This window comes from Labrus bergylta, chromosome 15 (genome assembly GCF_963930695.1).
Source record: "Labrus bergylta chromosome 15, fLabBer1.1, whole genome shotgun sequence".
Lineage (NCBI taxonomy): Eukaryota > Metazoa > Chordata > Actinopteri > Labriformes > Labridae > Labrus > Labrus bergylta.
The window spans coordinates 19,577,141-19,604,200 of NC_089209.1; the positions used below are offsets into that span (position 1 = coordinate 19,577,141).

The 27,060-nt window shown below is 42.0% G+C and overlaps 1 protein-coding gene across 3 annotated transcripts in view; it reads left to right on the top strand.

The window, feature by feature from the left end:
• Positions 1–26,918, top strand: part of LOC109989760 (kelch-like protein 29) — a 138,806-nt gene extending 111,888 nt beyond the window's left edge. For all 3 annotated transcript variants that reach the window (XM_065963403.1, XM_020641626.3, XM_065963404.1), the window contains 5 exons: positions 1,550–1,732; positions 3,049–3,229; positions 13,899–14,092; positions 22,747–22,891; positions 25,706–26,918. In XM_065963403.1, coding sequence (XP_065819475.1) covers positions 1,550–1,732; positions 3,049–3,229; positions 13,899–14,092; positions 22,747–22,891; positions 25,706–25,889 — 887 coding nt within the window. In that variant the 3' untranslated portion in view covers positions 25,890–26,918. The remainder of the gene's footprint in view (positions 1–1,549; positions 1,733–3,048; positions 3,230–13,898; positions 14,093–22,746; positions 22,892–25,705) is intronic.
• The last annotated feature ends 142 nt before the right edge of the window (positions 26,919–27,060 follow it).

Here is a 27,060-nt window from a genome sequence, read left to right on the forward strand (position 1 = left end):
TTGGGAACAGATTCAACTCAAAACCTTTCTAGCGTCACTCCAGATTTAAACATATTTTACTCGCTGCTATAAGGAGCTACAACCCACAACTTCTACACTTTCTGAATTTTGTCATGATTGGTCTTTTTTAGCTTGGAAGCCTGACCTTCCACTTTGCAGTGACGCTGTCCCTTTCTCCTTGAGCCATCACTTTGTTTTTCACCCTTCACAGAGGAATATATACCAAAAAAAAAATCCCTTTGAAAAAATAAGCAGGTCAGCTTTTAGTTGTCCACTAAGTCTAAGCTGTGTGTCCAGGATGTGTTTTCTAATCCACACATAAGTACATTGTAGTTTTGGCATTTTTCTGCTTTTCAAATAATATATAGGGGATTTTGTTGCATACAGTTGCAGAAGGAAAAAGGAAAAAGAGCCTTCTCTGGATGTGTCTGTCAGTAAAGAGACTGGGTGAAAAAGTATTGATCCAAATAAAGAATCTGTGTTCAGGCTTGGTTTGGAGTGTATCAAGATTAGCCTTCCCTCCTCTCTTTCTGTTTCATCCCACGTCTCTTGCTCCTTCCTCCTCTCATCCCGTCTCTATCTCTTTTCTTCTCCCCCCTCTATTCTCTTCCCTTCTCTACTCTACCTCTTTCGCTCTCCTCCCTCTCCCTGCCTGCTGCTTACAAACACAGCTTGTTTCTGTCTTGCGGCTCGTCGCCTTGTCCGCTTTCTGCAGCCTGCTGCTGAAGACTGAGAGGACCTGAGACACACATGTGGCAGCCTGCCAACCTGTTTGTATGTTTATGATCAATGGTGTCTTTATCCGGTTGCTCTGAGTGTGTGTGTGTGTGTGTGTGCGTGTGTGTGTGTCTGGGGGCACACATCAAATGAGAAGTAACAGGTCTGTGTGTTGAATGTACTCAAGTATCTTCATAATCCCACCAGGTCCTCAGCATGTGTTCAAATGAGACACAGCACATACTCACAAGCACAAAATGTAAACACGTTGATCCTCATGTTATTGATTGTGTGAGTATCTTTTTCCAAAACAGTGTACTTTTCACAGAGTGTGGAAAAGTCAATGTGTTGGTTAGTTCTTGTATTTTGTGGAGAAAGAGAGAAGAAGAAAGTTGGGCAGCATCCAAACGAATGGCAGAACCATCAGTCTTCATAATTGAGTTATACATCACAGTTTTACAAAGTAGTTTCCTGTGACCAAGAGGAAACTTTTCTGTTTTGCATTTTGTTTTGCATTTCCCGACAAGCTTATTGACTCAGGAAAAAAGCCAAGGCGGGTCTGAATTCAAAACAGTAGATTTATAATCTGCAGCTGCTTGTGTAAATCGCTGTTCATGCAGCCTTTCGAGGGTCTTGTCGGAAAGTTGAGAAGGTGTAAAAGTTGATGCTAATGGGGTTCATAACAAAGAAGAAAGAAAGTTTCTTCAGCAATATAGAATCTCAAAGAGACTTTGATTCATTTTGGCTTTCATAGATTTGTGGAAAACTTACCTTAATGATTGTTTTTCCTTGTCCACCTGCATCATTCTCCTCCTCCACTTTTGTCCTCCAGGTGTAGTGGAGGTGATCGTTCTGGTGGGAGGGCGTCAGACGATCGGGATGAACCAGCGCTCCCTGACAGCAGTCACCTGTTTCAACCCTCAGAACAGTAAGTGGTACCCGCTGGCCAGCCTGCCCTTCTACGACCGCGACTTCTTCAGTGTCATCTCAGCAGGAGACAACATCTACCTGTCAGGTGAGCTAAATCATCCACTACACTGCAACAATCAAAGCTTTCCTGTTGCAGTGGAGATAACGTCTTCTTTGCAAAGGTGTCTTTTGTAAATAGAAGATCATCTCTTCTTTTTACCTGGACTTTACAGTCTCAGTGACACTGCACAGTCTGTGACTCCATCTGAGACACTTTTGAGTTTCTTCTCCAGAGACACACTGAATTTCTCACTCCACTCTCCTTTTTTGCCAGAGTCCTGCACAGTGCTCAGACCTTGACATTGCAGCAGGATTTGTCCCACACGTACCCTTCCTCTACCTCTTTTCATATAAATGTAAATTTGTGTTTGGGCATTGGAACAGGTCTGCATGTGTCAGCTGGGAGTCAGACAGCCAGTGCAGAAATCAGAGGTGTTCTAGCCAGCCAGGCAACAGGCTCCGCTCTGTAACCTTCCTCACACTCAGAGCAGGGTCACTGAGTCTCTGCTGGTGTTACATGTCAAACTACAGGGAGCTGAAACAAACACACTTTTGATGGGTGCCTGGTTCACTCATTAACACAGCAGTCAACAACCTTTAACTAGTAAAATAGTTGTCCAAGTCTCACACTGTTTAGCTGTAACTTCTAAACAGAAAACAACAACATTTAGTGATTAAGATTTCGACATGTAAAGGAAATCAGCTTGAAACAAGAAAGATACATAACCTTCGTATATACCCTATCATCCTGATAGCACTAGGTGCTGAAGCGAGGGTTTGAAGAGTCAGCAATGACTAGCCCTGATCAATCTGCACTGATAGTTCTTCAAACTAATAAAGGACTCCCTGAAGTCAGAGCCAGATATCAGTACTGATCTACTGGTTCAAGGTGTCCTCGGACAATTGTCTATCGTCTGAAGACGATATAGACTCTTGAAGTGAAGGCCAACTTTTTAGGCCTTCAGGTAACAGTTTGACAAAAGGATTGCCAGTTTTACAGTATGTAGAAAGATTAGCACAGAGAGTGTAATGCTAGTCAAATCTGGCAAATTGTAGCAATGACTATATCCACCATTTTCCCCTTATCTTGCATCAGAGAGGATCCATTGCTGAAGTCTCGGTATCAGAATAGGTTTCAATAAGGAAAAATAACTGTTTATAGCACAGGCCTGTGGAGCCTTCTTCTCTTGAAAGTGCTTAAAGCTTTCCTAAGAAAACAAATATAATTAGTTTAGAGTTCTATGCTCATAGCTCAGGTAATGTCCCTGAGTTTGACTGACATGTTCTTTGTTCTATGAGATCTTCTTTTGTAGAAAATCCGACTTCACATCTGCTTTAATTACCCCTTTTTGTATATTCCAGGTGGCACAGAGAGCGGTGTGATGGTGGCTGATGTCTGGTGCTACATGTCCCTGCTGGATAACTGGAGTCTGGTGTCTCGGATGACGGTGGCTCGCTGCAGACACAACAGCCTGGTATACGACGGAAAGCTCTACACCATCGGAGGACTGGGAGTATCAGGGAACCTGGACCATGTGGAGAGGTAAGAGTCACACAGCATCATCAGCAGTCTGTCTCTCAACAACAGACACCTCTAGAAGCTCCCAGCTGGTGCCTGCAGAGTGCCACACAGCTTTAACCTCGATGTGACAGCTCACATCTCAGCGAGCCGGTGGATGGTTCTGCAGAGAGCGGAGGATGCAAATACATATTCACACTGACCAGCAAAACATGGCATATGATGCAGTTTGCAGCAGTGCTCAGCAGCATGTTGCCAAATGTGTTAGGACAGGTAAGTTAGTATTTTCTGTGATTGCAGAAAGGCGCAGAGGAATGAATGTGAGATGGAGCGTATTAAACGGTCACAGCTGGGAGTGTTGTTGTGCGGCGACAGAGCACCTCTTACTCGGTGGTGAGCCGGCTGTGAGTGAGAGGATTTACTTTCAGCGAGCAGAGTGGCATACTGTGTCTGATTCCCTCCACTTCAGCATCAACACATCTCTGACACTTCATGTGAAGGTCATCCTCTGTGAACTATTCAGCCGGAACTTTGCAACTTATTTTCTCTGTTCTTCACTCTTCAGAATAAAACCAGACACAGGGCGTTTTCACATTAGGCCTGATTGTTTCGTACTGTGCTGTAATACGATTGCTCCCCCCCCCCCCACCTTCCTTCTTCCCCGCTGGTCTGCATTCACATTAGTGACATTGTTCTGTACCCGAGTTCACTCGCGTATCTACACAGTCTTGATAAAGCTGGTGGCAGTTTGCACATAGTTGATTTGCAAACACGCCAAGAAGCAGAAAGAAGAAGAAGCTACGATGGCCATTCTGCCGACTGTGGATTTTTAAAATGATTTCTGAGCAACCAACAACAACTCTCTTCCTACTTTCACATCTACCGAGCAGCTCAGAGGATGAAACGGAAGCGACAGGGGGTGTTTAGAATTAGGCCATATAGCCGTCCACTTCCTTGTTTGAGCACGGTTGCATTCACATCTCCCACGGACCGTACTCGAGTACACATGAATTGTGCCTGTGACCACGCCTTCACTTGTTTTAAGGCACAGGACCCGAGTGAGGTACGTATGTGTTCACACTGAATAAATGAACTTGACTTTGGGGTCAAGTGTACTATAATCCTGGCCAGGATCCTTAATGTGAAACCACCCATGGAGTAACATAAATTCTTAGTGGCATTCAACATGGATTAAGATTCTATAGTTTGATTCACACCTCTTGACTTTTTCTCCTCTAACCGGGGCTGAGGAGTGAATTTCGGCAGAGAAGCCTCCTCCTCCTGCACGGCAGAGCGAGATGAACCAAAGCAATCAAAAAAACATTACTGGGTTTATTAGAGCAGGCCGCCGTTGCTCATTACCTGGCAGTTCAATTGATCTCCAAAGCTTTTCACAATACACAAAAGTCCTCAAATGAAACAGGCTAATTTGATATATCCCCATAACTCTGCCACACAATGTTGTTATGATAAGGTTAGATGGAATATTTTCCCTGTAATGGATATGCATTTGATTCCTCTGGCTTCATTTGGGAGTTGCAGGTGCATGGAGGGCATTCAGGCTCCAAGAACATCAGCAATTCACCATGTGATGTGTTAGTATGTGTTCCTCTGTCTGTAATCAGGAAGCTTCTCTGAGGCCCAAAGCAACCGGACTCAATTATCAGCACATTTCAACCTTTGCCTCTCTCCAAGAACTGCTCAAGGCCCCCGCTGCTTGATATTTCTGCACTAGTGCTGCACTGACTCATGTTGTAACAGGAATCAGAAATAACCCACACACCGAGAAAAAAAAGTTGAACACCTATTGATTAAAAAAATGCCTAGTGCTGAGGCTGAATCAAACCAGTTGTAACACAGGGTTAGGGTCGTATTCACCAGCCTCTCAGGCTGTCGGGCAATTTGGAGAAGTCAAAGGGTTTGTACGCAGAGCCCTGCATACACTGATGGATTAACATCGGTTTATCTTTTAAGACTCAAAACGGGGAGTTAATGTACTTTAATTCTTCCATCAAGCATAAAAAAATGAGGAAAAATACTTTGAAGCACTTTTCAACATTAGAGCTTCATATTTTAACTGTAAAGCACCGTGATTCATTTTTGAATCCTTGTGTAAACCTCACAGCTGTTGCAGATTACCCAGATCTCTTTCAGTCCATTTTATAACACATTTGTTTGTCGCTGCTTTGATGAAGTATCCCTTATTAACTGCTGATCTTTATTTTGTAGCTAACCCGGTGGTTCTCTGCTATGAGACTCAGCTCGTGTGCAGCTCAGCTTTGTTGGCGTAAAAGTCTAAAGAGAGTCCAGACTCCAGCAGGGAGGCAGCCAGTCCACAGCAGGACTAAACCCTGGACAGAGGAGATAAAGGAAACTGTTACTCCAACCTTTTTGTCACCTCCACACAAGGAGGAAGAACTGCACAGGCCTCAGAGCAATTTGTAATATAGATGAAGTCTTATACTATTTATGAATCAAGTAATTGTGTGAATGGCTACATAAGGGCTGGGGAACAACTTGAAACGCTGGTGTTGATTTGATTTAGAGATTATCTGTAAATGCATACTATCTTTTCCAGACATTAATGTATTCTTTCTAATTCTTGTACAGTCCATATTTGAATATGTACACAATAAAGTGTGTGCACAGACAATACATGTACATCCATCAGCCAGCTCCAGCAAAGTCTCCTCACCTTCCAGCACCCTGACTCCATAAGTGTGGTCTCTCCTGCCTCCCTCACTCTCCGTGTCTCCATCCATCTCGCTGAGGGTTTCACGCTCCTGACCGTGAAATTCACACACATTCACGATTATGTCTTCAATCAAAGCCGTCTCAAAGCCAGTTGGATGACGCCTTTCTTTGGGAACAGCAGGAGGTCCAAATCAACACTCAGAGGACTGAGTGGGCTCATTCATGTCTCCACTCTCCTCACTTATAACTGACAGATTTGTAGGGACGGGAGCAGTCGAGTTCAGGAGGCTTTTTTACTTGCAATCAGGTCTGCTCGCTCCTCTACATGTTGATCCTTTGGAAAACCTTCATGATTGCAGCTATTGAATAATTCATGGGTGTCTAATGATGTGTCTATCACAGATGGCTTAGTGTTATTTATCACTCACTATTAATATGCTTGTGTGTCCAAGTGCTATTGAAAGTTAATATTCTATGAAGACTGGGTGTTGAGCTGTTCAGCTAACACATCTGGAGGAGGGAGGAGCAATTTGCACAGATTGTGTTCTCTGGCTTTTTTATGGCCTTTTTCCCCACTAAAATGACTTTTTGGATTGCAGTACATACGTATGTGAGCCTGTAAAAGGCCTTGGAGAGGTTCATTAACTGGCAAATGTGTTGTTGCTGAATAAGCGTCCTTGCACTTTAACACCCTGTGATGTTATGTTGATGTCTTTTCCATCACCTAGTGCTGAATTATCTTTTTTTTCTCTCTGTGAAGGTCGTTCTGCACCTTTAGAGTGGTCAGCCTTGATCTGACTTAAGATATGCATTTATCCTCTTTGTAACACAGCCCTCCTCAGTCCATTTCTTGAGTTTAACTTTTTCCATTCAGTGGGGTTATACTTAAACACCTACTTATACACCAGCTAAATAGGCCATCTCAAAAAATGGTGGCCTAGTCTGACGTTGAAGGCCAATTGTAACGCCTCCAGGTCCTTTTGTCGGAGCGCCGAAATTGCTCCTGGGAAATTTCATCAACTCAACCATGACAAAGAAGATGCAGTGAGACGAAGATAACAGCAGGAGGTTTCATCACCCAGAGCACTGAACGCAATCCAAGTCCTCGGTGGACTGCTCCTTGAACTGACAAGTCCCTAAGTACTTGATGTCCACGGGTGGTGTTCACAGTGGGAAGCCAGTCACCCAAAGAAAGGTCCCCTCCTGTGGGACTCCAGGGGTGGGAGAGACCCCACGTCGCTCTCATGGAAACAAGTGGCGTGAGCTGCTCTTTGAGTCGTGGTGAGGAAACGTTTGCCTCCTGGCTGGCTGTGTGAGGACGCTCTGACTGAGATCTGTTCCTTTGTCCGCTTGAAGAAAGAAGCTGCCAGTCTGCCAAAAAGAGATGATCATACCTCATCCCAGATATAATGTCATGCATCCTTAAATCTAACATGTTGACAGGGCAGCTATTTTGTATATTATACCCAAACCTGAAGATTCCCTGTCCAACAGCACCGTCTTTGGAGACAGCAGTGAAATAATCAGCAGGGCGATGAGGCTAATAACTAAGAAAGCACCTATTGCTCAGCAGCCACTGGTTTATGGGACCCTGGTGCTAAAGACTCAAAAATGATACAAGGTGGAGCGTAAGAAGAGCAAGACAAAACGATTTCAGCAGTGAAGAATAGATGGGTGTGTGTAGATGAAGCATTCCTCAGGTCGGCCTCTGAGCTCATGTGAAGACCCCATCAGTCCATTTCCAAACCCCTTAAGCTTTTCTACAGCTACGATGGACTGCTGTAATGCCTCTCATATGTCTGTTTGTACAACTGCACTCCACATAGTAGGTCAGACAGTGCCCTGAGCTGGAGTGAGAGACGGGGTGTAGGTTGGTGGTGGGGACTGGGGACAGTTGGCTCTGGAAGCCGATGCAGTTTGGCACTGTGGTCAGGGACAACAGGCCCTCTGATCCCCCCCCCTGCTGACAGCTTCTCCCCTGTCAAGCTAATCCCTGCTCCTCAGGATTAACCAACTTCACAGTGTTGGCCCCTACTGTGCTGTCAAGGCAGCAGTTCATCATCCGGCCAAACCCCAGCCACCACAAGCCTCCAACCCCTTCACCCCTACTCACTCTCCTCACACACTGCCGCCGTACCCCTCTGTGATGTCATTGTGGATTTTCACTTCTTATGTCTCTGTCTCCCAAAAAGTACTACTGACCTTTACCATTCTCCACCTAACTTAAAGTGTAAAAATTACAAACACCCTTTTGTTGCAGGGATTTGTTAGCTCTGTCACCTGTGGGACCTCTGTGCTGAAGACCAACGTGTCAGACACACAGTCCTATAGCTTGACAAACAGTGGTCTGTTGGTGAGGTAGCCTATTGTCCACACTGCCAGGTGACAGTCTACTCCAACTCTGTCTCTTTCCCGTAAACAGGGAAGGCTGGATTGCATTGAAGGTGGTGAAGAATCAAGCTCCCTTGTCCTCCCCTCTTTATGTCCTGAATTAGGCTGCTATCCGCTCATTCATGCAGTCAGTCAGGTTGCAGGTGAACATTTATGACTAATTATCAGTGCTTTGGATGTGACAGATGCAGCTGAAATGGTTGGCCCCCACCCCCACCCCACACACACACACACACACACTCACGCATTAGGATGCAACGTCTGACCTTTGGAAAGCACAGCCCTGCAAGCCCTGCAAGTGAATATCTAAACCCTGGAGGGATTGACTGTAGAGGTGGGAGGGTTAGTTGTTATAGATTAGTCCAGTTTGTGTGTGTGTGTCTGCCAATGTTAAGGTGCTCACTTGAACACAAGATAAGTGTGGACAAAGTGCTATTTTCAACGTTTGTATAGACCTTTCTGCACTATATTCAAATGTTTTCTGTGCCCTAGAAGGCATTAGAATATGTTATATTTACCATTTATATATGGGCATATTTAAGGGGGCCAAAAGTAACCCCATCTTGCTGAAAACTGTTCTACATTCTGTATGTCCTGTATGTCTGTACCAGGATGAACTGAATAAATACAAAATCGAGGTTGCTTCTTCTTGGTCCCACCTGAACGTTTCGTTCAGCCGGTGCTGATTAGTACTTGCTAACATTCTAAACTAAGATGGTGAACGCTGTATATACATAATATTTGCTTAACATCAGCATGTTATTATTGCAACCTTGGGTCTGTTAGCGTTCAGACATTAGCATTTAGCTTCAATAACCACTTTAGTACAGCATCAGAGAGCTGCTGGCCTGGCTGTAGACTCTTTTTGTCCTGTTACTAACAGCGCTAACATCATTTCAGATGCAGACCTGCCCCACAGACCTGCCCTTCATGCCTGCTATCAACATGGGGGGGGGAGGGTCACATTGGTAATAAATTGTCATCTCACTTTTCCATCTCACGTCCAGTTTTGAAGAGCAGTGAAGCGCAGTAATTTATGTACGACTTACACACAGGCAGCACTCATGTCCCCTTTCCTACTTGACATTCCCATCCAATTAAATCTCACACATTTTCCCACACACACACACACACACACACACACACTGAGACACACTAAAAGATCACCCTTGTTATTACTTTGGCTCCCTAAATTCTTTCCCTCTTAAGACTTCAAGGTGACTTCTTAAGTTTACTTGATGATAATGTTCATGATTATTCTAATCAAACTGTTGTTGTAAGCAAATCATAGCCTCTCAATAATCTTTTTTGACAGGAAACTGATATTTAGAAGGTTAATTTGTCATGCTTATCGTCTGAATCAGATGTCATTCATTTTGAAAGGAGATCTATTAAGCTGATCCATATTTAAATACATATATTTAATGTTACCATGTCGGATGTCCATACTAAATCTCATCAAAGTTGTTGTTTTTTTTTTTTAACACAAGATACACAGTTGTTGGCGTAATCCCCGGATGTGGTTTCCTGCTGCTCTGAATGAGATGTTACAAGAAATTTGCGAGACATGTCATTGACCTGACGTCACGTTTTTTCTGACATATTAGAGCAAAGCATGGTGCGGAGTTGTAGGACACGCCCACCCTGGCATCTCTTTTAAGGACACGCCCACGCTCACACAATTTTCCAGACAGAGCTGGCCAACCTTAGGAAAGTGGGCACATGGGGGGGAGGGGAATGAACTTAAAATCAAATCAAATCAAGTTTATTTGTATAGCACATTTAAAAACAGCTTCATCTGACCAAAGTGCTTTACAGGCAATGCATAAAAGCAAGAAATTAAAAATGAATCTATGTACATACACATACATACACATTTTAGGCAGAGGATGTAATGAGGGATTTTACTGATGGCAGTAGAAGTTAAATAAAGATGTTTATCAGCCTCTCATCTCTCAACGCTACTCAATAGGTGTCCCAGACATAAGTAATGGTGAACATGACAATAATAGATCTCCTTTATTTGTGTTTAATCAATTTTAGAAAGCGTATCTTTGTCAAACAGAGACTAAGTCCACTTATAATATGCAGTCTATGGTCACAGGATACACTGGTTGATATGTTTGTTCTTACCGTAAACATGAACAGATTAGATTTCTGTGAACACTCCTGTGCTGTGAATCCATATTTCAGGTATTACACTTTGCAGGGCAAGAAAACTAGCGAAGGTAAAGCAAGTCCATCTGCCGTCAAATTAAACAAACATGGCAGGTGTGACTGTACATTTCACCTGTTGATATTAAACATTGTGTTTTATAGGGAGCTTATCTTTTATTACACAATCACACTGCAGACATCGAGTTGCAGTTCTGATTTGTTGACATGTCAGCCCAAGTGCATGCTGGGAGAGTTAACTTGTTTTCCTTGATCCAGATTACATATTCATAGGAAACTCTACTTGAAAATCTGTCCTCTTTATTTCATTCACAATCTGTCTAGCCGTTTTATCCATCTGTCTTGGTGTCTCTCTCCACATAAAAGAACACAATCCTCTATTGTTTGTTCTGCTGTAACCCTGCAGCATTATTTCTATGATTGTCCCTGTGTGATGAAACAAGCCTGTCAGGAGCGGCAGACGATTGCTGCACACGGCTCCGTGCCCTGATCAGCCTTTTTGTAGAAACACTTTTATAAAGAAAATCCAAGCTGGTCAACAGGTGGATGGATAAACTACATCACTACATGTGGCGATGAAAAAACGATCTGACAGAGAGCTTCAGAAGAAAGACAAGGAGAGATCTAGTCTTTGTTTTTGTGATGAACACAGTCTTTTTGTTTTGGTTTCTTTGTCTGTCTGTCTTCCTCCACCTCCTCTGCCTTAAACACCCACTCTGAGAACCTTTTCAGTGTCAGTCCTGATGTCATGCTTCATTTGAAATGCTTGATGACTGTGCACTGTTTACATTTATTACAACCCATTCTCTTGATCTACATCCCACTAAAAGTGATGTATTTTTACGTGAGCCCTAAAGCTTACGACGGAGTGAAATGATGATGGTTATTGCTCATTGAGTGATTTCTGTTTGTAGAGTTTTGTCTTTGAGGTTTTCTCGCGCACAGAAATGTCAATCATACACTGTCTCTTGTCATCTCTTTTCATTTGTATCAGCAAATTATCAGCTTCTTACTCTCCATCCTGTCATTATTGCACACTATTCTTGTTCAGTGCTCATTGTGTCTTGTCCTTGTTTAGCCAAACTACACATCCAGTCCATGCACTTAGCTGGATTCTGTTTCTGCCCGTGAGGCTAATGTGGGTGCAATATCAACTCTTGTTGTTGCTCAAAGTTCTGTTTCTGGCCTCCAAAAGCTCCTGCACCAGTTCATCATCAAGTCATTATCTCAGTCTTACTGCTGTTTCTCACAGGGCAGTTTGGATATTACGTTATTAACTGCCTTTTATTCTAAAATGACCTAAATCTTTGAGCAATGTTAAGGAGAACAGAGTGAAAGTTAACCAAAACAATGCAGTTGCAGGCTGATATATCGAACTAATGAGCTGAAAGATGCTAAACATTTCTGTGGAGCTGTTGGGAACTGAAGAGTCGGGTGATTACTCTCTTTGGGTTAGACAAGCAACAATGTTCACATTACATGCTATCAGTAAATAAGCTGTATTTGTTCTATTCACTATCTCTTCTCAGCTGTTTGCTGTAGTCTTGTTGGCCTTTTGTTGATTCCTTAACCAGCCTCTCTCAGCAGTGTCTGAACATTCAATTTATTAGCCTTCACCGATTAGGTCAGAGAGGTCATTTAAACAGCCAGGTACTGAAACACATGTTAATCCTTCTTCCTCAGTAGGGCTCAGTTACTCAACCTGATGCGTGTGTGTTTGTTTAAACAGGGCTAATTGGCACTCCTGAGTGTTACAGGCGTACCTTTTTAAAGAGTGTGTTCTTTGTCACCACTCTCTCTGACTGCCTGCTGAATTGAACCCACAGGCACAGCTGATGCCAAAATCATTATCAGAACCCCCAAAGAGAAAGTTGGAGAAGTCTGATCCAACATCTCCTCTCACACTTTATCTAGCATCTCTCTCACTGCAAGGTGAATGCAACCAGTCCGTCCAGGTGTCATTCAAATTCAACTAAATACTGCCCCAGGAGCTGCAGGAGAGGTGCATAGAAATGTCATCAATACACATTTGTTTGTCTTTGAGGGGAACGTATGAATGAACACTGAGGGACAAGTAAAAAAAAAAAATAGTTAGACACCTGTGTACCTTCTGTTATTAGGCATAATGCCAAATGACCGTCACAGAGAACAGTGAAAAGATCATACTTGAAATAAACAGCAAAGGGACTTCACTTTTTTTTTTTTTTTTCCCAAACCTTTGATGTGTCCGGCTGGTTGTCCTGGGGGACGCCGGCTTCAGATTTGATTGTCAAGGTGTTTTTTTCTTTTTCAAACCAAGAGACTACCTTGATCTGGACGACTCGTTTTAGTCTGAATAGCTGTGTGATTAAATTACAGATCCAGGATCTGTTTGTGGCTCCTTAATGAGGCCGTCTCCTGCTGGAGGGCTCTTGGCTGCTTTGATCAGTGGCCCGTGGACGCAGGATTACAACGCTAACACAACACACTAATGAAGCCGCAGGTCCAAAACCACACACACAAATACAACAAACAAAAATGGAAAGTCAGGACATATACATATTAATGTCCCTACCACTCAGACAAGAGCAGAATAGCTTAAGAAAGTGTCTTGTTCACACACAACCCCTTGTGTCAGACTCTTTCATCTGGCGGCGCTCGTTTGTGGCGGTCTGGGTCGGCTGAGTGTTGGAAGTCTTTGCCAAAGACCGCTGGGTGAGAAAGGTCCAAAGCTTGGCGCTGACACACAGCCCAACTCTAAAGACTCATAGCTTGTAGCTCCAAACATATGTTGCTTTTTGTAATTGCTTTAATTGCTGTCATTGTACGTAATGGTTGGTCTTTTTCATCTCTCCTAGTGGTGTAGGCATTCTGCTAATTATGTCTGTCAGCCCTGCAGCCAAAACCAGCATTTCTCTGTGAATTCAGTCCAGTGGGAACTTTAAGTCAGAGTGTTTCTGTGTATTATTGGTGTGTGTGTGGGTGTTAATGACGAACTGCAAAGTGTTTGATTAGTTTTTGAATCATTAGAGGTTTCAGAAGTAATAAAGAGACTCCTGAAGGTGGATTTTTTTGTAATAAAAGTGGAATCATGGGGCACGCTGGTGGCGCAATGGTTAGGGCATGCGTCCCATGTATTGAGACTCTCGTCTCGAGCAGTAGGCCCGGGTTCGCTTCCACCCATGGCCCCTTTCTGCATGTCATTTCCCGCTCTCTCTCTCCCTGGTTTCCGACTCTATCCACTGTCCTCTCTCTGCATTAAAAGGCTCGAAAAGCCCAAAATAAATCTTTAAAAAAAAAAAAAAGAAGTGGAGTCATGACTCAATATATCAGTCAGAGTTTCAAGCTTGACCCATATCTTCGTTTGGTTTTAAATTCTTATTCATGCAAAGTGGAAATATCTAAAATAGCGTTCAAAATCTTTTTTTTCTCTCTCTTTTTTTTTTCTTTTCAGGTACGACACAATCACCAACCAGTGGGAGACGGTCTCTCCTCTTCCTAAGCCGGTCCATTCAGCAGCAGCCACAGTGTGCGGAGGGAAGGTCTACGTGTTCGGAGGTGTGAACGAGGCCGGGCGCTCGGCGGGGGTCCTCCAGTCCTACGTACCACAGAGCAACACCTGGAGCTTCATCGAATCACCTATGATAGGTAAGAGAGCTGATGACACCCAGAGTGTTTAACCCTTTGTTAGACACATGCATTGTTTTACACACAAACTTCAGCCCAACATATTTCCCTCAGGGGATGTGTTGCCTTTTGTTACATGATGATGTTTTCTTTTTAAATCAGTGTGTACCTGGTTGTGGCTTGATATTCCCAAACACTCTTTCTTCATTATGAATGCATTTCCTGACCTCTATCAAGTCACAATTATCTGTGTTTGTTTTTTATTAGGGACGTAACACCCAGACCCTAAAAAGGCATGTATGGCAGCATCATTACTGTAACCGTTTATCTGCGTGTATTCCTTTTATCTTAGTCAGTGACATCGCATTAGTGATTAGTGAGGAGTGTTTTATTGAGCTTTTATTTTTGCTGCTCAGTTGCCTAGCTACAGTTCTGTCACAACTTTACCTACTTGAGCACATTTCCTGTCATATGTTTTACTTCTCCTATTGAATCCATGAAGTCCAGATTGCCATTTTAAGGTAAAACGTTGTCGCACGTCATGAGCATACTGAGTGAGGTTGACTTTTTTGTGAGTGTTATGTTCACTTTGCCCTTCATAGAGCAGGAACTCCCTTCATGTGCATTCATGCAGAAGTGTTGTAACATTTTAACGGGTCTGTCCATTTTTTTGCAAAAATACTTGTGAAGATGTCCCAAAGTCTATGGTTAAAGACAGGAAACAACCTTTAATTTCAAAATGTTGTCTAAATAGAGAAAAAAACGTCTACAAATTTGGTCTTAGTCTTCCATTCAGTTTATTCCGGGCAAAAAAAGACAACAGAAAAATGTATTGATCAGTGCAGGACCTCATGTACCCCTGCTGCTTTATTCCTTCTTAGTATCATCAGCATTTTTCCCATGCTTTTGACGCCATGACGGGTGAGTCCTACTAAAGCTTTCAGACATGTTATCAGCCAAACTGTGAAGTTATTCACTTCACAAACCTGCAGCCAGATTCAAGTCTGAGCCAACAGGGACCTGTGAAAGATGCTGCAACAGAAGAAACACTTAAACCGAGCTGCCAATAACTCCAACATAACAGGAAATACACACAGTGTACACCTCGGTGAGATTCAAAACACTGACAGCTGTGTTACCTGTGCGGAGATTTTATCCACTGGCAGAAATATTACAAAGTGTAATCCCGTTAAGATGCAGCACAGTATAAACGCTGTTAATGTGAACATATGTTTTGATTAATATTAGGCTTTAGATGTGCTTTTACACATAAACACAAGGACTCACTAAAAGATTTGGTTAAAGGATTGAAACCACTCTCATGTCTGTCTGTCAGAAAATAATGCTACGATCAGCAGCCGGTTAGCTTAGCTTAGCATAAGCTAATGACTGACAAGCGGAAATTGCTGGCCTGACTCTGTCCAAAGGTATGAAATCCCTACTATGAGCAACCTTAATGCTAAGCTACATGCTGCAGCTCATTTATCAAAAATAGATTAATTTCCGTGTTTATTTGAACCATGGATTTAAAAAAGCAGATACAACAGATAAAAAACATATATTTTCGTTTTATTTCATTTTCTGGAGATTAGAGATTCTATATAACAGTAGATGCTGAATTGCCTTATTTAATGTGTTGGCACATTAAGGATTCTGAGGGCACAGAGATGTCCAGACGTTTCTTTTAAGTACATTTTTATCTCATATTGTGTTTCTGCAGACTACACTCAGAGCAGCAGGCATCAGAGAAAAACTCAAAAGTGTGTTTGAATTCCAACGTTTCCAGACAAGAAGATGTTATCATGTCATTAAAACACCAGCGTAGAGCCACTTCTCTCAGCTCTGTCGCCCAGAAACTTGCTCTCTGTTATTTGTGCCTTTTCAGAGCAGGAATACTGTGAGCTAAATTATGATTATGTAATCCGGGTGTTTGTGCTGAAAGCTGAATGGTATTAAAAAGCTGGCAGAGCAGCTGGCAGAGGAGGAACGAGAAACACACACACGCAGAGAGACACTGACACACACAACATCTCCTTACCTCAAGTCAACTTTACAACCCCAGAGACTCACAGGTACACACACACACACACACACACACACACACACACGCATGAATTATGTAATGAGCCAGGAGGTGACTCCATGTGTGTGTGCCTGCATGGCGTATATGTGCATGTTTGTGTATAAAGCACCAATAGACAGACCAACTGTCATCTGTCAGTGCGCCAACAGATTGCTCTCCCTCTCTGAGCTACCTCTTTATCTCTCTCTATCTTACTCGCTGTCTCCTTCTTTTGCACGACTCTCACGGTCCCTCAGCTCTGTCTTACCGTCAGACACAAATACAGTTCCATGCAGGTCCTATGACTGTGCATCTGAGTGTGTGTGTGTGCATATGCTTGCGATATGTGTGTTCTTCTGGTATGTGTGATTTCCCTCTGCATGGAATACCTCCTGCATGAACTGCAAATGGGTTTCACAAACACTTATCGGGACTCCTCTCTCTTGCAGAGTGAAAAACAACATCTTGTGCGCCAAAAATAGTCCCGTCAACGTGTCTATTGAGATGTGCGGATCCTCTGCCTATCCGCTCATCTGTGTCTTTCTTTGTCTTCAATATATCTGTCTGCTGAGCAGCATAATGTACTGAAACCTGGGAGTGTAAATAAGCCTGTTCACATGCCGTGAACTCCTTAAGAGCCTCGTTGCTTTCTTTGAAAGGTCAGTTTACACAGATACCATACTGCCAAGAGTTCGAGTTATCTCTCTGTTAGAGATCTTCCAACATGGCCGTGTGATCTGAGGATATTTAATTGAATTCTTAAACAATTACTGCCTTAAAGGAGGAATCTGTAACTCTGACGCATCGCATTTAAAATGTGTACAAATGTAAAATATTGGAGTGAGCTGTCTCCCCCTGCCCCCTCCCACCTAGAGTCGATGCACACACAGGTTTACTTGACCTGGACACTGTAGCTTCAGTGTTTAGCCAGCTCTGCATCGCAAGTTTTACCACATTTGTGGTCATGGAGCTTATTAAAAATGCTCAGGTAGAATCAGTTATATCTGAACCAGTTTGCTTGCCTACTTCCATTCCTACAACACCAGTTGGTTGGCTGTTTGCCTGGCAAACCAACGGGGCTTCTAAAAAGGCTGTATGGGTGGACCTTAAAACAGCCTAGCTTCTCTGGTTTAAACAAAAACAGACTATTCTGCACCAGAATCTAAACTTAGACAGAGGACATACTGGCTGCTGTGTTGTTATCAGAGAATCCAGCCCTTCAACATGTCATGTTTCCTTAATGTCTGATGATATAGGAAGGTCATTTTATGATTTAATTCAGTAGCTATCTTACATATTGTTTCTTATTCAATAACGATTTTCATCCCATAAGCATGTTTTATTTAAGAATGTCCAGCTGTTTGCAATTTGAGAAATGTACTCATTAAATATGTACATTTAAACTTAGGGAAGGTTTTTTTTATTCATCAACAAATAAACTCGCTCAGCATTCCTCTAATTCTGTCTCTTCAAAAAATAGATCAGAGTCTTCAAGCTGAAAACTGACATATGAAAAAGAAATGGTCCTCACTTGTGAATTTAATTGTATTACTTGATTTCACCTGTATCCTAAAATCAAAATAACATGTTTTTGATGTTGGCTCATATTACTGGCTTGGCTTTTAAAAAAATGTGTCGGCCAAATAAGCAAAAAAAAATCATGGAATTGTATTACTTTGATAAATGACCAATTGACTACAAAGGTAAATGCTTTGCCACCAGCCTCTGCTGTTCTAGAACTGTCTGCACTGATACTGTCAAATATTAGCAAGCTATCATTGACAAGAAGTATGGTGAACTTGTTTAACATCACTTTACACATAGAAGCATATTGATATTGTCATTCTGAACATGTGACGGCTTCAGTACTGTATTTCATCATTCCTATAAACCTCTCTCGTTCAGAACAGGCTGTAGCTGGTTCTATAGATTTATTTGCAAGGGAGCTGTGTTGGACCACGCCCCTCTGGAAGGGCTTCGGTGGCTTGGGCTTTCTTGCACCATGCCCAAATGCTTACGGTGAGAAGGTAGACTCAAGAGGACAGATCAAACACATAGCTGTGGGAGTGTCACCCACCTGGGGGAGGGGTTACTGCCCTTTGTGATGTCATGAAGGGAAAATCTCCAAACAGCCTGTTTGAGGACACATTTTCTGAAAGGTGGAGTGGGCAAAAGACGTAGAGGACGGACTTTTCTTACAATATGGGGGTTTGTCGACAGACTAGGGACACATATTAGTGTTTGAAAAACATGGTAAAGTGTATTTGGCATAATATGTGACCTACAAAAATGTGCATTGATTTTGACTAAAAGTTCACAAAATTATTCAAAAGATGTCTATAGAGAACTAGGTGAAGGATTCCTTAATGAAGTGTTCAGTATGGCGATTGCTTTTTGTTAAAAAGTGTTAGTAAGTCAATTGGTGCATAGATCTGTCGCGCTCTCCTGAGGGCAGGGTGCTCAAACGGGTAGTTGGCAGGATGAGGTGTGTCTTTAAAGGATTGAGGATGTCTCCCGTAGGCAACAAGAGGTAGACGTTAGCCAGGCCCGGTGAACATGTGATTTTCTGGGCTGCGTTGATGACCCTCTGCAGGGCCTTCCTGTCCGCCACAAAGCTGCTGCCATACCTCACTAGGATCTGGTGTGTCAGTAAACTCTCGATCAAGCAGTGGTAGAAAGGTCAACCTCTGCTAGTGCGCTCAGTAAGTAAGGAAGGCTTTTGTAACCCAGCAGTGTATGTTGATGTGAGATTGTCCGAGATGTGGGTGTACAATAATATGAAGCTCCAAACTTTCTCTACTGTCTCTCCATTTATGCGCAGTGGTAGGTGGTTGTCCTTCATCTAGATTATCCTGTTTATGCGATGACGACTGCTGTGTGGGCATTTTAATCAGACAGAGTCTTATCTGGATGTGTACAGTGTTGGTATAATGGAGGGAGTTGTTATGTACCGGTGTGCGTGTTGTGCTTGTGGGAGTTTTCATGCTTTTATACAAACAGATATATGTGCTGTGTTGATGCACAACTCAGATTGTAAAAGATGCGAGGCAACAATAAGGGGTTTGTCTAGGCAGCATCCACAAGATGCACCATAGCCGTGCTTGTGTTTGGTGCTTGCTTATTTGTTACCTGTCCTTGCCCTCAGCTGAGCGGTCCCACAGTTGGTGATTTAGTTATTATATCAGTGTGAGAGCCTGCGTCAGCCCGTGTTGCCTCACAGGCACAGCTGTACTTCTAACATCGGAGCAGTGTTGAAGCCTGTTTTTCTGTCGCTTTCCCTCATTTTTATTTACAGTAGAATGTGGTCAGTTGTGTATTGAATTTGACCTTTCTTACCTCATAGCTGCATATATAGACAAACGCTGACCTTTGAAGACTTCAAGAATAGCAAGCTTCTTCTCAGAAATGGGACGTTTTCAGCTGACACAGACGCTACATGTGCACTCTCTTTTGTATCTCTGCTGCTTGTTTTCAGTGCTGAAGGCCTGGGGGATAAAAAGCAGAGGCATAGCAGTGGAGAGATGTTGAACATTGACAGCCGTACTTTGAAGCTTGCTAAATTAGAGCGCAATAAATCTGCCTGGTACTTCTCTGAGCACTCACACCGGCTGCTTACTTTGAGTCCACGAGATATACGCAGGAAGCAGTGGGGAGAGTTTCTGTGGGGAAAAAGGCAGAAAGGGTTTTCCTTTGAGAGCGTCCTGTTATTATTCTGCCTGAGGCGCTGAGCAGAGAGAATGAGTGTTCCATGTTCGAGACCAACACAAAACATCACACACACACACTAACACACGCACACACACAGACATGAGGAAAGACTGCAGCAGCATATCCATAAAATGAAGACGGTAGAAGAAGAAAATCAACACGTCAGGCAGAATGTGAGGACGACATCAGAGCAGCTCATTTCTCAGGACCAGAAAATTAAAGCTGTTACCTGAGAGGTTGCACACATCTCAATATTGAGTGTCACTTTTTTATAAATGACTGCTTTGTTTTTAGTACATAACACAACGCTATTAAGCGTCTGAAGGGTGAAAAATATGCATTTGAATATAAATGAAATGAAAATAGTGGGTCATTTCTGTCCATTTGTCATTTAGTCCCCCACATCAGTCAAAACTAATGATGTGTCAACTATTGGAAGAAATAAATCATATGACATGGGGTGACAGTAGCTCAATCTTGAATCTTAAGTCCTGGTTTGGAGCAAAATAAGAAAGTCTAGTTGCTGGAGAGACACTGCTGAGGTGCCCATGAGCAAGGGACCGACCACCAAACCCACAACAGCTCCCCGTGTAGCAGCACCACTCTGACATCTCTCCATTAATACATGTCCATAGATCCTATTTGTGCATATGTGTATGTTGTGCCTATATGTGTGACAAGAAAGAAAGACATTCGCTGAACAAGCAATCATTTTGTCTTTATCCCCTTTTAATATTATTTGGGGTTTCCAAGAGGATCTAAACATGTTATTGAATAATATAGTAGTACTTGGAAAAATGTATACATTGAATTCTCCTAAAAAAAAAAAAACTGCTATTAAGATCCCTTATTTTACATCTTAAAGAGTAAATTATTATGAAAGAAAAAAAGTACAAATAATTGGAAGATTCTTCAAAAGCCTGGGATACAGAGGCATGATTATCCTATCTTATCAATATAGTAATATAATGAGATTTATTCTGTTGTTGTTTTTTGACCTGACATGAGGTAGAAAGTTTCTTGACATTGTGTTTAATATGTATACTGAAATGTATGTCGTTTTGTTTTTGTTTTTTTTATGTATATGTATGTACTGTCTGCTTGTGACTGTTTAGTAATAACTAGGTCTAATTTTGCAAGGGATTAAAAAGAAAAGCATTCGTGGCTACAGAGGATAAATCATGAACGGCTTTTGATCCTGTCATTTTTCTTCCAGCACTCTCATGTCAAATGGGACTAATGCTTCATTTTGTGAGCGAATATTAGCAAAAATAATAACATTGGTACTCACATTAGAAGCTTGGGTGACAGCCAGAGAAGGGCGGGATGATTTTATAATACAGGAGAAGCTCTTAGAGCTTCCATCTCCATTTGTAAGGCATCAGGCTTTATATCTCCTGTTTCTCATCCCTAATAAGGGATGCCCATCCATTGTGGCAGAAAACAGCCAGGCCAAGTGTCTGTGAATTATTCATGCTGCTTGTCAATTGGCCAGCTGCAGCCTGCTCGGTAGAAATTACTGAGTGTGGTTTGTTTGGTGGTCTGGCTTTGCATGTTTCTTTGCATCTTGTATTTAATGTTTATGCTGTAAATGTGATGCGAGTCAAACTTTAGACATCGTCTGACAATAAAGTCGGCTCAATCTATCCGTCAATCAAGTCTGTTTCCTCTTATCCACTAAGCAGGACTGTCTGCTCGAAGCTGCAGGTTTTTATTGAAATGGTTCCTCATAAATCCCTGTTTCATTTAGTTTGCCATCATCTATAAATCAACAGTGGTGCTGCTTCAGTGCCTCTTTTTCCCTCATTTTCTGTATCTGATGGAATTATACAGCATGCACATTACGCACCATGTCACCTGTTCACTCGTGTATTTCAAATACATGCTCAGTGTTATATTTTTCTTTGTGACTCTACGGACATGCCAGAGGGTGTACTGCAATTGTGAATTATTTTGAACTCTCTTTTATTGCTACAAATCCAAGACATATTTTGGAGAAAACAACAAAGCTACAGTTATTTATGGTCTCTGTGATTCACTGGTTATCTATCCATTCTCGTCCTTTACATTTTTCTTCTCTGAAACTATCTTGAGAATGGCACATGAGGAGAATGTTGATGATAATTTCTCCGTTGAGCCTGGAGAGCGCAGTGGGAGAAAATCATTCTTTTTAACTTGAATGTGCAATCCCTGGAGAGATATGAGTTTGGTAGCTGGCAGCTGTGAGCGGCTGCAGCCTCTGCCACTTGCAAGCTGCTGTCAAGTTTTTAAAAACTTTGAGCACCACCGACAGTAGAAACTGTGTAAAGTGGTACAAACATGTCTGTAAAACTTTTCTGAATTAGGTCCCTAGGAAATATCACATAAAAGTTTTATATATAAAAAGAACATAGTTGTATATTCATCATGTTTAAATGTTACTTAAGCGCCCTGTGGTATAATTGTATGAAATCTTTCACTTAGAATTAATAAGCACTCAAAGCAGGCAAATGGTTGCATAGTCATTTTGCTGGTTTCTTGAATATTGTCATAAACTTTGAGCTTAAAGGTGGAGACATTCAAATCCCTCCTCCTGGGCTCATCACCCTCAGAAGTGCACGATGACTTCAGGGTTAGCGTGTATGTTTACGGCTACACTGCAAGCTATCTGAGAATATCATATTTATTTTAATGGAAAAGACAATAATTAAGCAAGCTAGCACAAGCTAACTGGCTGTGTTTGGCACCTGTCTGTCCAACAGAAAGCAGGGTGAGGTTCACCCTCGCTTTGGAATGAGCTAATAAATATTGGACATTAATGGAAATTTCTGCTGTGTGCCATTCAGCTCTGCTTTTTCCTTAACAATAATCTCTCCTTTACCCCCTCCCCCCCTTGCTGTCTTTCCTCTTTCTCTCATATCTTCAGATAACAAATACGCCCCTGCAGTGAGTCTGAATGGTTTTATATTCATCCTGGGAGGAGCCTACGCTCGAGCCACCACCATCTATGATCCAGACAGAGGCAACATCAAGGCCGGACCCAACATGAACCACTCTCGGCAGTTCTGCAGGTGAGACATGAATAATGCATTGGCGCACTGTGGAAGTTTATGTAGAATACATGGACTGTATATAATATTAAACCTGTGTTCCTCCTAACAGCCAGCATTGTTTTGCAAATGAACGCTCATCTTTCAAATGGGATCAGAAAATGTATTCCAGTTAGTTAACCTTTTTCATAATGTTACGGCTGGCTCAAATGCCAAACATAATAATGGACACCACGCATGGATTAAATATTGTATTTTAGTTTTGGGGACAATTAAACAGAGAGTAACTAAAAAACCTGAAAACAAACCACTGAGGTGTTGCTGCTGTGAAGCTGGGAGAGAGAGTGAACGAATCAGAAACCTTCCTTTCCTGAAAAGACTCAGCCTAATCGTCCACACTCCACAGGTGCTGGCAGCCAGGTGAAATCAGCGAAAATAAAACAGGAAACATTGATGTAACAATAGTGAGGTAAATTGTCACAATAGCTAGTTTCAAGTCTCCTTCAATGAAAGTTAAGGAAGTTAATTTTGAAAGTAATGGCACTGTTTAGAAAAAAAAAGTCTTGGATAAGAACGGATGTGATTTAGGTCATGGCTACCTGTGATTGTTAAGTTGCTATCTGTTAACTTTAAAGACGTAGCGCTGCACGTCCAACCTGATGTCAGCCTGAACAGTATCTTCTGGTTCCAAGGCCAAAAGATGGCATCGGGCCAAAATGCAAGGAGAGCCATCTAAAAGGGCATTCCTGCACTTCTTCTATTTACTATGACATGATGAAATTTTTAATTTTTTCAAGCTAAAATTTCGATCTATTTTGTGACTGTGGAACTGGAAACGGTTGATCAGAGAAATTAATTTAAAATGTGAAAAAAAGCTTGTTATGGGCAGATTATTTCCCAGAAGCTACAGTGATCTTCTTCTTCTTCTTCTTCTTCTTCTTCTTCTTCTTCTTCTTCTTCTTCTTCTTCTCCTTCTTCTCTCTTGGTAGATAAAATTACTCTCTTGTTCATTGGTTTGCTTTTGACATTTGCCCAATCAGTCACACGGCGCACATGCTTAGCTGTAAAAGCAGATTCTCATCTTGATTTAAACTCATTCCTTTTAAAGCATGAAATAGCTCGACGTTTAGGTTGTACACATGTGACATATGTGTCATTTGTACTCATTCAGAGTGGGGAGTGTGAGGTTTTTGCTCTGAAGAGGGAAAAAAATAAGTAAAGTTCACTAACTTTATACAATTTGTGGATGGATAATGGCTGATAAAAGAGAGAAATGACTATTAACAACTGTGTGATCATGTCCTAATAATCCACTCAGCTGGAGCCACGGAGGTGTGCAGTCTGTAGAACATAGGACCCACTGCTGACCATTCCTGAGGTTTCCTTTTTGATCTTTTTTCATGTTTTCAGTAGCCAAGAAAGCAAGAGGCAAACACATTTGCGAAGCATTTTCAGAGAGTGATCTTATGTGAAATGTGGAACATAAATCATGTTGTCAGACTTATTGATAAGCTGCGTCTGCACACACACCAGGCAGCTGTTCTGCTACATTTAACTAAGTCTGACACCAGAGAAGAAGAGATGCAGGAGAAGAGGGAAACACAGAGCTGCCAGAAGAGAAATTCACAGACACGCAGAAACAGTGTGGATGAAGTCTAGCTGGGTCATCATGCAGGAGAGCTGATATTCTCTCTTCACTGCCTCTGTCTTCAGGCCTGCACCTCCCCTCTGTTTATCAGGAGGAGCAGCTCCAGGGTCTGCAATTTGGATCAGCTGTGCTTTTTCTCTGAGTAGATTTAGGCTTTATATGATAATCTCTTTTAGTCCCAACAGTGATGTAAATGTGTTGCAGTAGTACTGCATGTTTTTCTGTGCGTCTGTATCTATGAGCATGCACCTTGTGTAAATACAGACCCTAATAGTAGTTCACAGTGTGAATCAGCTGGCAGCCACAGATTGGATCCTCTAAGAATTTAATCTCATGTTTCTGTTCCTCTTATGAAGCGAGTACAGTTGTACAGATATTTGCTTATTTAATTTATTCCCTCACCTGCCCTGAAAGGGAAATATGTTTGCCTGACCAAGTAGCCTTGTTACCATATTTAGAGTTTGGCTGAATGATATTCAAATCATCTCAGCATGGCCCCCAACGAGACCAGCAGCATGCTTATAGAGATGTTGTCTCCGGACTGGCTATGTTGTTGTACCCAGATTAACTATAAGAGCAATATTCCTGCTACGGGGAGTCACAGCCATCTAATATCAAAGCTCTGTAAATTCCTGCACTTGCATTCACCCACTTATCTGCTTCACACAGATGTGTTCCCAACAGTCTGCTGTTGAGTAGGTTTTAATTCTTTTGACTGCAGGAACTTTCCTCAGGAACTAGGGACCAATTGGATCAACACAGTGTGAGTGAACCACAGGCACCAGGGTCTAAATAATGTCCTCGGGACTTTAACCACCAGAAGGCCTCCTTGTAATATATCTAAAGCTGAATAAAACAGATGAGGCTCGTCACACATCTGCATAATAATTTGCATATTTTTTAAGGATCTTTATTTCTAAATTTAAGAAAAAGATGATGATGGGCTGGAGGAACTTTTTTTTTGACCCTGTTCAGAACCTCCTAGGTGTACTTTTGGGGTCCTGGTTACTTTTGGTGTAAATGTGACTTTTCCAACATTTCACAGAGCGAGGCCTTTTCTCCTTTTGTCTGTGGATTAAAATTTAACACACAGAGAAGAAAGTGGTATCAACCTTCTCAGCTAACAAACACGTGCTAGATTTAAAAAAGAGATCATTGAAATGTTTACATTCTGTCTGTCCATGCAGCGCGGTGATCTTAGAAGGGAAGATCTACGCCACAGGAGGCATCGTGAGCAGCGAGGGTCCCGCCCTCAGCAACATGGAGACCTTTGACCCTTACACCAACACGTGGACTCTCCTGCAGCCCCTACCCTGCCCGCTGTTCAGACACGGCTGTGTGGTCATCAAAAAGTACATCCAGAGCAGCTGAGGGCGGCCTTGACTCCTAACTATGGGATTGATGCCAAACACCAGCTGAGCTCTGGTTGAAGGACGATGCGTGACGGCAGCTTGAAGCCAGGGTTGGTCGGTCTGTGACCTCTAGACTTGACGCCAGCAACTATCCTTCCCACCCTCCAAAATGCCCTGTGCAGAATGTACTCATACTAAACTACTCAGACAATGCCTAACCTTCAGTACTGCGTGTGTCATGGTCGTAGTTCATCCTCCATCCAACGAGCACAGGGACCCTCTTAGTAAACTTTATTTTTGTCTTCATTGTTTGTTGTCTTTTCTGTAAACTCATCCCCTCCATATTTCTTTACTCTGATGATGCTCAGTGAAAGCCAATGCAGGGTGAAATTTCTGTCCCTTGAGGAGAAGTATGTTTGACAGGAGAAGGTTTTAAAGTCAAATCAAAGCGAGCCAAGTATCTTTTGATGCAAGAACTGTTTTCAGTTGCAACATTATGGAAACGCCTGTTTTCCTGTTTGTCCGCTGATTTAAAGAGTCTCTTCTTTTTCGACTGTGTCAGGGAGTGTGTGTGATTTTATGAGGAAACCTTAAAAACATGTTTTACTCTGTGGAACCCAATTATTTTTTTAGCTTGGTGACTTGCTCAACATTTGATTGAGATAGAAAGGGAATACTTAAGGTTCAAGTTGAAACAGATCCTCTAGAAATAAAAGCACAATAACCATCTGACTGTTATCATACACGTTATCTGTTGATTCATCTTTCATTTATTTCATCACTTTACCCAAACCTTCCCTTTTTTTTTTACAATGCAACTCAAACAGGGAATTGGATTTGTATTCTGTAAATACAGGAAGGAAATATGTATATTTTAAAACCTGAAAGAAGATCTGTAAAAATGTTTTTTTAAATCTGAAGAAAATGCTGTATAAATGTTTTTAGAAAAAAGAGGTTGAATTTAAAATGGTATGTCTGTAAATCTGTAATCGAAAAGGAGAATTTACCAGTGCTTATTAAAACCTAATACAAATATTAAACATTTAAACTGTATCATGTCTTTAGATTTGACTGTTTAATGAATGAAGGCGACAGTTAAGATTCTATTTAAAGGAAGAATATTTTACACGTAGACAGTGACGATTCACGAGACATTTACAAATTAGTGAGAAGTGTGAGTCCCGCTGGCT